The following is a 12,584-nucleotide window of genomic DNA, read 5'->3' on the forward strand; positions in this document are numbered from 1 at the left end:
GTTTATGTTGACTTGGGTGGCTGATCGGTTGGCGATCATGATTACATCAGGAGCATGTTAAATCACATAATTTAGCCCTAAGTATGTCAGCTAGGCACCCATAAATATGGCAAAGCTACAGTGTTCACCGCCTAGCAGATATTGCACTGGCAGGCGGAGAGGTTACCCCGACTCCTGCGGCCCAACAAACAAACATGGTCCATGAAGAGTCCAACGTTGTTGGATCCTAAAAGAGCTCCTGCGACCCAACCAAACAAACATGGGCTTCGTTTATGCGCTCGTAACCAAAACATGAAAGAGTCCAACGCTGTTGGATCTGAAAAGAGAGAGCCAGACAGCCCAACATCTCCCGCGCAAATCGAAATGAAAGGTAAAGAACTAAGAACTGAGGGTCTGAGAACAATGGAGTGCCAAAATTAGCCTTGCAAAAGTTTGGTTACTACTCGTAGTATATTATTTCTTGCTAAAATTCGGTAAGACAGTTACCTCATTTCGAGTGATCTGCATCCATCAGTTTCAACACAAGCCGGTAAGATAGACAGCAGTTCACATGGCACGCACATGGAACACGATCCGGCGACGTACAAGCACGGAAGCACACCATCCCCGTGCTTCGTTGCCCGTTGATCATTGCCGGCTACTCCACCGAGCGAATCCTAACGCCGCAGCGGCTCACGCGAAACTCTCCTCCCCCTCCATGCAGGGCGTCACGCGAATCTGCCAAGCCCGGCCGCAGCCGCCAGCCCGCCATGCATGCCAGGTCCCGGTCCCAGTCCCAGTCCCAGCTCAGGAACACACCATTACGGTGCATCGCCGTTGCTATAAATCCACTGCAACCAATCACCACAAGAACAAATCAAGAAAACAATTTCAATTCCTCCAGTCTCCACTCTCCAGAACAGAAAAGATCAGATATAGTGAGAAGCAATGGCGTCGACGGCTCCTGCGTTCTGCGTCGCGCTGCTGCTGCTGGTGGTTTCCGTGGCCGGCGTCCGCGCGGTGCCCCAGGACAGCGGCACGTCCACCTGCAGCACCGACCTCTTCCGCCTCCTCCCCTGCCTGCCCTTCATCGAGGGCAGCGCCGCCGTGCCGGCGGACACCTGCTGCGCCAACCTGGGCAGCATGGTGCACGACGAGCCGCAGTGCCTGTGCCAGGCCCTCAGCAACCCCAGCACGGCCCCCGTCGCCGTCAACATGACGCGCGTGATGGCGATGCCTCGCCTCTGCCGCCTCGACCTCCCGCCCGCCACCGGCGCCTGCGCAGGTAAACTCCTCCCATTTGAGCCTTTTTTGTCCCGTGTCTGTCTCATCGTACTCGTACCTCGTACAGGCGATCTCCATTACGCGCTTGCACATTTTGCCCTTTGTTCCCCCTTCGTGCCAGGGATTTGAAACCGCACTGAAAAGTTTGTGTTTGATGATGACACCTCTTTGCAGTTGCAGGTCTTCTTCCCCATGGAACATCACCGCCGGCGCCGCCAGCACGCGCGGTCACTCCACGCCCAAGCGCCAACTCCACTGCTCCAGCGACCCTCACGCCGGCGACGCCAACGCCAACGCCGACGACACCACGTATGATTCCGTCACCGTCGGTGAGCAGCCAGATGCCGCGATACAGCAGGGGGTCCAAGGTGATAGCCGATGGCTTTTCTGTCGCCCTTGGTTTTGTGGCATTGGTGTCAGTCCTAGCTTTCTGAAGAATTGGGCCACATCCTACAGCGATGGGTGGTATTTGTGTGGCAATTAGAATTATGTCTTACAGAAACTTAGCTGTTTTCTGATGGGCTTGTTTCCTAGAGAGATTAGCAGTCCAAGGAAATACTACTGTTTGTCCATCCCGGTTGTTCGGTTAGCAGATTGTTATTTTCAGTAGCAAATGTGGCCATTAATGAATTCTTGTTCATTCAAACAAGCATCCCTGACAGGAAAATTCTTGCACAAAACCTACTGCCACCAAAAACAGAATTCACTCAACTGTATACTGATCAACAATCCAAATGATCACAAAAAATTACAAAAATACAGTTAACAGCTAATCCTCTTCCTCTAAGCAAAGAAGGTAGACAACTAAACCAACAACGGGGACGAACCTCACCGCATTCACAAACTCAGTAGCATCTGCCTTCACGTTCCGAAGATTGTCCCCGATCAGCCATGGCTGGAATATGGAGTACAGAAATATATCCCAGAGAAACGCGTAAGCAAGCCGCTCCGAGAAGAGGTAACTTTGCACGTACTGCCAACGTTCTGCAATGCCTCCAAAATCAGCATCTCCGCGGCCAAAGAATGCCCAAGCAATCGAGAGAACACAGACAAGACCGCCAACTGCGCCCACAAGTGGTGCACCGTTAACCATAACTGAACCCAGTTGTGATCTTTGTGCTGGAGACTGGTCCGCATTCGCATCGTTCAGTCGGATTGCCATGTAAGGTATCAAGAAAGCTGAAGAGATGACAATGAAATGTTGTTAGGGAACCTGACATCTTCTATCCATCAGCTGCAAGTTTTTTCTTATTTTTTTTTTCAGTGAGATCATGGGATCATACTGTTTGTGAGGAACATCTGAAAGCCCCACAAGACGTCGAGCGATCCCTTGAATCGGTCCCTCCTATAATCCGTGAAGAGAAGTGGTGCAAAAAGCAGCGTCCAAGCGATCACAAAGTTGAACAATCCTTCTGCCATCTGGGCAAGCAGGCAGGCATATATAATATAGTCAGTGCACGCAATGCGTGTGCAACTGCTGCATTGCTATCTCGCAATAAACGTGAATAATCGGCTGCTTACAGGGTGAAGTACCGGCGATTCCAGCAGGCGAACGCAAACTACACTGCCCAGTAAAACTCACCAACAGAGTCACGCCCATAATTACTTTGGGGAAAATGCAAATACCATTGGGCTTGCTTGGGCTGGTAGATAAGGAAGTTACTGGATTTCAGCGTACCTGAGTTGAGCAGCGGCAGGACGAAGAAGAAGTTGAGTGAGAGGCCGATGAGGTCGCTGATTGTAGCCTGCGAGATCGCCCAAACCGGGTCGCCCTGCATGATGATTGCGATGGAAGTTACAGACTCTTTTTCTGCCGGAATTATCTCTCGGGACGGGATGGCATCAAGATGACAGCGTTTGAGCTCATAATTTGGATTGCTCAGCGTATCGTAAACTATATGCTGATCAGAACCAGCAAGTAGATGAAGGACGGGCAAGCTCATCTGCTGAGAAGACCTGGAAACGAATATGGACTATGTGTGTCCCTCCGAAGGTACAGGTTTTTTGGTGGCGGGTAGTCAATGGCTTCCTACCAACAAAAGGAGTACTGCATAAGAGACACATTGAACCTGTTCCACATTGTGAGGTATGTGGTGCTGACGAAGAATCAATCAAGCATGTATTGACGGACTGTACTATTGCCAAGAAATTTTGGTGTGAAGTAAAGAAGATGACTGGTGTCAAATTGCCAATACTGAATCCAGTTAATTGGGCACATGACCTAGTTGATCCGGCTCTTTGTTCTTCAAAGGATGCAGCTACCATATTATGTGGAATGTGGGCCCTATGGATGGTAAGAAACAAGCGGCGACATGGCGAAGCAGTATACCCTGTGCATATTACAGTACAATGGGTTCAGGATATGGCTTACGATCTCTGGCAAATTGCTCACCCACCAAAAAAACAGAGACTGACACCAGCAGTCTGCCAACGATGGAGGAAGCCAGATTCTGGATGGATCAAATGTAATGTGGATGCATCGTTTAATGATGGTGATCGCACAGGTGCGACAGGAATGGTTCTCCGTGATCATGATGGACAGGCGTGTGGGGTTTCAGCCAGATGGTATGAGCACTCTCTGAATGCCCTTGCCACTGAAGCAATGGCATGTCGTGACGGCATGCAGTTTGCTCGAGAAAGGGGAGTGCGGAAGCTACTGGTGGAGACTGATTGTCAGGTTCTGGTGAATCTGTGGGAGAACCGCGCTATGCAAAAATCGGAGATAGAACCCTTTATGCACCAAATGGCGCAACTAAGCCGGAGTTTTGAGGTTTTCAGCTTATGTTTTGTTAGTAGAAATTGTAATAGGTTAGCTCATGAGTGTGCTAAATTGGTTTCTCGTGGCAATCCGGTGGAAGAGTGGCTGTTAGCTCCACCAGGTTTACGAGTTATCATTGATGATGATTGTAACCTTGCTCATGGCTAATATAAACTCCGGTTAATCTCAAAAAAAAAAAAAAAATGGATTGCTCATGGCAAGAACCAACTCCTGAACGCAAATGCAAACCAAAACGAAATCACAGATTCGCGTGCCGAGCTCACGGTACGGGCTTACTGACCGGGGCGTAAGGCAGGAGGAAGAGCCAGAGTATGTAGGCTGCCTCGGCGCCCCAGAGCGCCGCCTGGAGCAGCGCGCGCGTGCCATCCGCAGCTTCCGCGGCGACCTCGCCGCGGCGCTTGGCCGCGAACGGCGCGCGGGCGCGCGGCGAGGGGCCCCCGCGCTCGACGCAGAAGCCGAGGGAGGGCAAGGCCTGCGGCCGCGCCGCAGCAATGGTTCGAAAGGCAGGAGGGGCGAGGTGGGTGGCGACGCGGCAGGGGGAGGCGCTGCAGAGGACGGGGACGGGCGGCGCCGCCATGGTCGCGGACTCACGGCCAGGCGGGAGGCGCAGGGACCGCCTTTTTGCGCGCGAAGTGGTGGTGTATGGTGGCCTGCCATGCCAGCAAGGCGATACTATCACGTTGCTACGTGGCTTTTGACGGTCGCGCCATCCGTGCCCGCTACTTCGGACCGTCGGATCCATAGATGGTGGTTGCTTCCGTTCCGTGATAAAACTGCAAATGCCGGGCGGCGTGAGCTGGAGCGGGTGCCCTCTCCGCAACGGTGCGGCACTGCGGCTGCGGCCATCGACGAATCGAGCGCGCGCAGCCTCTGTACTTGCGTCCTTGCCGCACGGGTAAAAACAGAGTAAACGACAGATATCACCAATATATATTTTGTTTTTATATTTTTTATCAAATTTAAAATTTAAATACAAATAATATCAACCATATATATATATATAGTATTACAATTATATATTAACATCATAAATATATATATATATATATATATATATATATATAAAATATTACATGTGAAATATTCAGATTCAAATACAGACATATTTGAATTCCTCTAAACAAATTCAGTCCCGAAATATCCGTGTAATTTTCATTCGGGAGTTGAATGAGTGGGGAGCTGGTTGTGGTTGTTTAGGGCGTAAAGAGCTTCAGCTACTGGATTCGATAGTCATTCCAGTTGATGCTTAAGATGGAGCATGGTGGAAGAGCATATAAAAATTGATTCTAGAGTATTTTGATGGGTTTTAAATGGGGAGACTCTCAAGTCCTTGTAATGAAAAATGATTGTCGTGTGTCCCTTACCTAAATTTATGTAAGATTCTGTTGTTTGGCTAGGGATAAGTGATTCTTGTGGAAAATCTGCTCCAAGAAGCTCTATCAAGCGCTCCCTTAGGCTTGCTAAAAAGCACAATATCAACTAAACAAATGAAGCAAGAAGTTGCTTATCTAGAAATAGAGCAACTGCTCCGGTACTCTTTTTTTCAAAATTTTGCACGAATCTTAAAGCACATAATTTAAGGAATTAATTGTTTTATTATTTTGCTTCTGGGTCCCGCCTGGGCTCAGCCCGTCCAAGCCAAAGCCCCGGTCCAGCCCGTCCAAGCCCATCCCATGGCCTCCGAGATGGCGTTCGACGGCGTCGGCAGAAAAAAAAACTTCTACTCGTATACCGGGGGAGGCGCCGGCACTCACCCGCCGCGGCACCAGCGGCAGACGGCGGCTGGCCGCGACTAGCCGCGACACCGGCGGATGGAGGAGGACCGCCGCGCCGGACGCGTCACCAGCCGAGGGAGGCCCCGTCCCTGACCCTGCCGCCCCCCGTCAGCAGGAGCCGGCCCTCACCTCCGTTCAGGCGGCGGCCGGCCGCGACTAGCCGCGACACCAGCGAATGGAGGAGGACCGCCGCGCCCGACGCGACACCGGCCGAGAGAGGCGCTGTCCCGGACCCTGTCGCGCCCCCGTCGGCAGGAGCCGGCCCTCGCCTCCGTTGCGCTCCTCTCCGACCCTGAGGACGACGACATCTCCAGCGGCGCAAGCCGCATGGCTGGTGGAACGGAGCTTGCCTGCCGAACACTGAAGGATCACATGCATCGTATGGCTGCAGCTCCTTCCTTTGCAGAGGTTGGCATGCAGCCATTCAACCAGACATCACCAGTGCCTCGCCTTCAGGTATGCAACAAAGACGCCCAACAAAGCGGTTGAATGCGTATTTGAACAGCATCAACAGAGACTGCAAATTGGAAGAATCGATGCAGCAATTTCCTCCAAAAAAAAGAATTGATGCAACAAGCATAAGGATCAGAATAACAGGAGATGGTTCTCTGCAGCAAACCAGCAAGCAGAGAGAGAAAGAGAGAGCTACCTGATGTGAGTGATGATATTTTCTGGAATGAGCGATGATATTCATATGCTTGTGTGCGAGATGTGATCATCTTCTTATGACATGAGTGATGATAGATAGGCATGCTGCGGTGTGCAGTGTACTCTGTTTTTTACTGGCCAAGCACTATACATACATATATCTAAGTATTCTTCTCTCGACATGTGTTCCCACTAGGGGAGATGGATGAAGTTCGCTTGTACGAGTGTGCCATGAGTAGGATATGGAGAAAAAGCCTGTCAAATGGAGGGTTTTGAAGAGCCGCCTAACAAGTTTTAGTTCCGGTGACAAGGATTCACATGACTCCGGAGACCAGACTCTAGTCCTATGTTTGGTAACTCATCAAGTAAAGATTCATTTCACTGCTGTTAGGTGGACTGAAACTTGTGAAATATGCTTGGAAGTTAGTTCGAAAGAAGCAGACAAGTGTATTAGTAGTAACTTTTTTCCCCATCTATGTAACCTGCCAAGAACTTTTGAAAGTATGGAAGACAGACAGATCACGAGATTCGTCTTCTGGAATTGGGCAGCCTTGGAAGGAAGTCTTCTGGAATTGCATATATTTTCTCAAATATACATGTCGATTTCCAGATAATACAAATTGAAATCTGTCACTGATAGTAAAAATTTGGAGCCTCAATCGCACAAGTTTAAGGCTAATCATCATCATAAGTGTAGAATTTGTTTGTTGAGTACCAAATAGCTGCATTCGAGTTCCATCCAAAGCCTAACAATCTAACCAAACTAATATTATTTGTAATCCAATAAGTGACATGAGTAAGGTAACAAACCATTACAACCAACCAAAATAAATATCTATTCTCTAACGCTTCAATTCTCGCATGATGCCTTCAACGCGCTGTTTGGATTCTTCAATATCATTTGTCGGGGAAAATATAATGTCCGCAATCACACTCATCCGAAAGATGTGAACGTCATCCTGATTATAACAATTCCTTCATGAGTATTCCCTCAATCAGAAAAGTACAATGAATGTTAAGTACAAATCAAGTGTTGGCCTAATGACTGACCTGTGTGAAATCTCGGACTAGCCTTGTTCCATCCCAGAGCTCCATATACTTGAGCACAAATAACCCACAGGAGGTTCTGTGAGTCGGAAAAAAATAAGTTTACTCTAGATACTAGAAGAATAATAATTAGTGTTGCATTGTAATGGTTCTGTGAGGATGGTGATGATAGTAGGTTAGATGATGCGGACACCTTTATGAATACAAGTTGTCCATTGAAAGGCAACCATTCTGGTGGTGGCAAGGCCAACTATGGAAAGGTAAAATTAATAACAATATCAGTTTTGTGCAACTGATGTCCAATTTAGTAATGTATGATGTCAAGTATTGAGCAAAATATTTGACATTTTCATTTGCAGCAAGCTGACACGTACAAGAAAATGGATGAGTTCTGGAGCATAGCAAATCAGACTTTTCAAGTGAAGATGAGGCATTCACATTCTATAATAATTATGCAAGGGACAAGGGTTTCAGTGTTAGAAAGGAGAAAGTGAGACGTAGCGAGAAGTCAGGGGCAATTGTGTTCAGGCGGTTTGTGTGTTGTAGAGAAGGCGAGCGAGATGGAAAATGGCTGGATAAGGAAGAGTACAGCCGTAGACCACGAGCCCTAACTCGATGTGATTGCAGAGCATTACTTGATATTAGACTACACAGATCTCGTGGAGTATGGTACGTGAATAATTTGTGGATGAGCATAACCATCGCCTAGCTATGCCTGATGAAGTTCCGTTCCTATGGTCTCACCGGAAGATTAAGGATTTCCATAGAAATGAGATCATGTCAATGGAAGCTGCTGGAATCCGTAAGCATGTCATAAGAGATGTTCTTCAATGCAGATATGGAGGATATGACAAAGTTGGCATTGTTACTAAGGATATTTACAACTATTGTTCCAAGAACAAGAGGTCAAGAATCGCAGAAGGTGATGCAAGGACAATTCTAGGTTTGCTGCTGAAGAGGAGGAACACTGATCCAGATTTTTACTTTGATTATAAAGTAGATGATGACAGTCCTCTTATGAGCTTATTTTGGTGCGATACTCAATCTCGTATGGACTACCAATCATTTGGTGACGTGGTCGTCTTTGACAGCACTTATCGGATGAATAGGTATAAGATGCCATTTGTCCCATTTGTTGGGCTGAACCATCACCGCAACACAACTGTTTTTGGTTGTGGCATCATTTGTGATGAGCGGGCTGATTCGTATGTATGGGTTCTCCAAGCATTTCTGAAAGCAATGTGTCAGAAGAAACCACAATCAGTAACTACTGATGGCGATTACTCCATGATTAAAGCTATTCGGCAAGTGCTTCCTGGTGTAAGTCATCACATTTGTTCATGGCACATGGAGAAAAATATTCTGAAGCATTTGCATAGCAACTGCTTGGATGGGTTCCGCACACTTTTGTATTATGCTAGTTCAGAAACATTTGAAGCCAGATGGAATGCCTTTCTTTCGGGGTACGAGACTGGAACAAATAGAGAGTGGCTTGCAATGATGTACAAAAATAGAAAACTATGGGCTGCTGCTTTTCAAAGGGACAAGTTTTTCCTAGGTATGAGAAGTAATCAGAGAAGTGAAAGTCTCAATTCTAGTCTTCATAGGCACCTGGACATATATATGTCATTACTTGACTTGGTTAAGCACTATGACAACTGCGTATCGCGCCTTCGTGAAACTGAGGTTGAATTTGATTGCCGATCTTCACAGTCGAAGGCACTTCAGTGCCTTTAACAAAATACAAAGAGATTGAAGTGGCTTGTTCCCATATATTTACGGCCGCTAACTTTTTTTTGTTGCAGCATGAATTATTGAAGATTAATGATTATCGTATACATGATAGGATTATTGAGATATTTTCTAGTACACAATGACAAGAAAAAATCAGTGTTTGAGGTGGACTACTGGTCTGATACTTCAGGCCACACAATTCACTGCAGCTGCCGTAAGATGGAACGTGATGGTCTCCCTTGCGCTCATATTTTTCATGTTTTGGATCATCTAAAAATATATGAAATACCAAAGTGTTGTATGTTGCAACGACACTTAAAGGACGCCAAGGGTGGCCTTCCTTCCAAGAGAAAAAGCGCTCTACATGTTTGGACCACGAAGAGATCAAGGTTCAGTGAACTTATTGTGCTAGGGGCTGAAGCATTTGATGTTGCATCAAAGAATCATGAACAGTTTTGTGGAGTTAAGCAGTACTTGGGGAACCTCATTTCAAAAAAACACAAGACTGACCATGATGCTAGAGATGAGCAGAGGTCGGTTCATTTTAATGATCAAACTTGGCATACTACAATCGGTTCAGTTTTTGATCTAATTATTGCTGCCGCCAAAGGTGCACCCAGGAAGAATAGCAATGTGCCAAACAATTCGAACGTAGATGGTTTGTCCAAGAAGAGGTACAAATCATTTGTTGAGAAACGGCAATACAAGTGCACTCTATGCAAGCAGCAGGGCCACTCTATGCATCGATTCTTCCAATTTGCACTCTCTGTTGATGCTGTTCAAATATGCATTCAACCTCTTTGTTGGGCGTCTTTGTTGCAGTGAAAAGGACTTGAAGGTGACGCACTCTGGTGATGTCTTGTTGAATGGCTGCATGCCAAGCTCTGCAACGGAAGGAGCTACAGCCATACGATGGTTGTGATCCTTCAGTGTTCGGAGGGCCCGTTCTTCTGCCCCTAGCAGGCAAGCTCGGTTCCATCGGCCATGCGGCTTGCGCAGTTGCGCCGCTGGAGATGTCGTCGTCCTCGGGTCGGAGAGGAGCGCAACGGAGGCGAGGGCCGGCTCCTGCCGACGGGGGCGCGACAGGGTCAGGGACAGCGCCTCTCTCGGCCGGTGTCACGTCGGGCGCGGCGGTCCTCCTCCATTCGCTAGTGTCGCGGCTAGTCGCGGCCGGCCGCCGCCTGAACGGAGGTGAGGGCCGGTTCCTACTGACCGGGGGCGGCAGGGTCAGGGACGGGGCCTCCCTCGGCCGGTGACGCGTCCGGCGCGGCGGTCCTCCTCCATCCGCCGGTGTCGCGGCTAGTCGCGGCCAGCCGCCGTCTGCCGCTGGTGCCGCGGCGGGTGAGTGCCGGCGCCTCCCCATACGAGTAGAAGTTTTTTTTTCTGCCGACGCCGTCGGACGCCGTCTCGGAGGCCATGGGATGGGCTTGGACGGGCTGGACCAGGGCTTTGGCTTGGACGGGCTGAGCCTAGGCGGGACCCAGAAGCAAAATAATAAAACAATTAATTCATTAAATTATGTGCTTTAAGATTCGTGCAAAATTTTGAAAAAAGGAGTACCGGAGCAGTTGCCCTAGAAATAGATACTTTCACTTTCACATAATATATTTTTGGTAACTTCCAGATTTTGGCTTCCAGCCTTACCCTTTCTTAATGGAGACGTTTTACGACATATAGCTTATAAATATTTTTTTTATAGTTCCCAACTCGAAAACGGTTTTTTCATAGCTCACAGCTAAACTAAGGCCCTGTTTGGTTCCACCAACTAAATTTTAGCTAGCTAAAATTATTTTAGCTACACTTGAGTGACTAATGGAACTAAACTATTTTAGCCTCTTTTAGTCAATGTGTTTGGAACTTTAGCTACTAAAGTGACTAAAATTTAGCTAGCTAAAATTTAGTTGGTGGAACCAAACAGGGCCTAAATAAACACTGACTTGAGCAAGAGATGGGTAGAAGTGGAACAGTTCCTTGTAAGCGAGGAAAACGACAGCGGCAGGTAGGACGATGACCCTATCCACATATTTAGAAGTGATTACACATGGTTAATCTCAACGTAATATGGGGTAGTATGTAATAGGCAAAGCTTATCTGCAGTCGACTACAACGTACAGTGGAAAAGTCATGTACCAAGAAGACCCAAAATATCAGTTGTCGCGGTCCAAATCAAAGGTTTAGGACTAACAATCCCCAATGTCTCCATTAGCATCCCACCATTGCACGCGTAAGAAAGGACATTTCATGATGGTGGCTTAGGATGTCAACATGGAATTCCCCACCAGGTGTTGAGTCCCGTTCCCGTTCCAAGGAGGATAAAATGTTATAATTCTTCTTTTGCTGTCATTTTTAGTTGAAATGAAATTTGTGGTCTTCACCTTTATATCATAACTCCATCTTGGTGGTACATTTAAATTTAATCTAAATTTACATGGTGTTTATTGTTTAGTTGCTTATTGTCTGAATTTACAATTTTTAACGTACCTCTGTGCTTAAATGTACTCATTCATGTCCTCCTTAGTGCGCTGCAAGTCGGCACGTCGTGTAAAAGTTTTTCCTACTTAATACAAAAGATGCGCAAATCTTTTGCGTATTCGAGAAAAAAATATACCTCTGTGCTTGGTTTGCAGCTATGCAATTCATGCTTTTGAAATAACAAATGGGTACCTCACTTTAGTGACTACAATATCTAGTTTATGTTGGCCGTTATAAGATTGTCGCTAAAGTAATATATGTTAACATTTTCTAATTAATTTGGAGTCATCCAATTGTTGTCTTGGTTTATGATTGACTTGGACAGTGGACATGTTATGTGGGTTTGTTTTTTACTTTCAACGTAATAGTTCTTGTGTTGTAAGTAATTAATTGGACCAAAAATCACAAATTATATTGAACGATGATAATACCGAAGCAATTGCAACTACGAAGATCATAGCCATGGTGGCCTTGTCATAGAAACCACGACAGAAATTAGACTACCTTTGTGCAGCAGTAAATGTCAAATATAGAACTTCATGCTTCTTATGTCACCAAGTTTCTTTTTTTTAATATCTCTACTACTATGACTGACCTCATAAAAAATGGTACTCTACACAGGTATTCTAACACTCGTTGGAGAAAATGAACATGCAAGAACGAAGAGAAGAGCTGAAATGACCATAGAATAGTTAGAAACAAATATTTCTGATTGGAATTGATTGTGTTTAATAACATTCCCCAGAGATAGCCGTAGCGTTAGCAAGGGCATTATACTAGTATATATTAGGGATTAAATTTTGTTATAGTTAATTTTCTATTTATGCTATTTCCATCGATATACAATTTGTACTAATGTTGTGTAG

General features: G+C 46.6%; 3 protein-coding genes across 5 annotated transcripts; 2 read left to right on the forward strand and 1 right to left on the reverse strand.

Annotated features, from left to right (window-relative positions):
* LOC8057480 (non-specific lipid-transfer protein C6) lies at positions 913-1,893 on the forward strand. Of its 2 annotated transcripts, none has more exons than XM_002446579.2 (2): positions 913-1,264; positions 1,438-1,893. In XM_002446579.2, exons 1-2 carry the CDS (start codon positions 928-930, stop codon positions 1,695-1,697), a joined length of 597 nt encoding a protein of 198 aa, XP_002446624.1. In that variant the 5' UTR covers positions 913-927; the 3' UTR covers positions 1,698-1,893. The 2 variants fall into 2 exon arrangements, with proteins under 2 accessions (XP_002446624.1, XP_021318140.1); XM_021462465.1 differs by having other exon boundaries at positions 1,444-1,893.
* LOC8073441 lies at positions 1,931-4,699 on the reverse strand. Of its 2 annotated transcripts, none has more exons than XM_002447926.2 (5): positions 4,323-4,699; positions 2,942-3,035; positions 2,785-2,822; positions 2,547-2,682; positions 1,931-2,442 (listed from the first exon to the last, which is right to left on the reverse strand). In XM_002447926.2, the coding sequence occupies exons 1-5, from the start codon at positions 4,617-4,619 to the stop codon at positions 2,033-2,035; spliced, it is 975 nt and encodes a 324-aa protein (XP_002447971.1). In that variant the 5' UTR covers positions 4,620-4,699; the 3' UTR covers positions 1,931-2,032. The 2 variants fall into 2 exon arrangements, with proteins under 2 accessions (XP_002447971.1, XP_021318139.1); XM_021462464.1 differs by having other exon boundaries at positions 1,946-2,442; positions 2,785-2,840.
* LOC8057481 (protein FAR1-RELATED SEQUENCE 5) lies at positions 8,224-9,249 on the forward strand. The gene has a single exon (XM_021463603.1). The coding sequence runs from the start codon at positions 8,224-8,226 to the stop codon at positions 9,247-9,249; it is 1,026 nt and encodes a 341-aa protein (XP_021319278.1).

Source organism: Sorghum bicolor, chromosome 6 (genome assembly GCF_000003195.3).
Source record: "Sorghum bicolor cultivar BTx623 chromosome 6, Sorghum_bicolor_NCBIv3, whole genome shotgun sequence".
Classification (NCBI taxonomy): Eukaryota; Viridiplantae; Streptophyta; class Magnoliopsida; order Poales; family Poaceae; genus Sorghum; species Sorghum bicolor.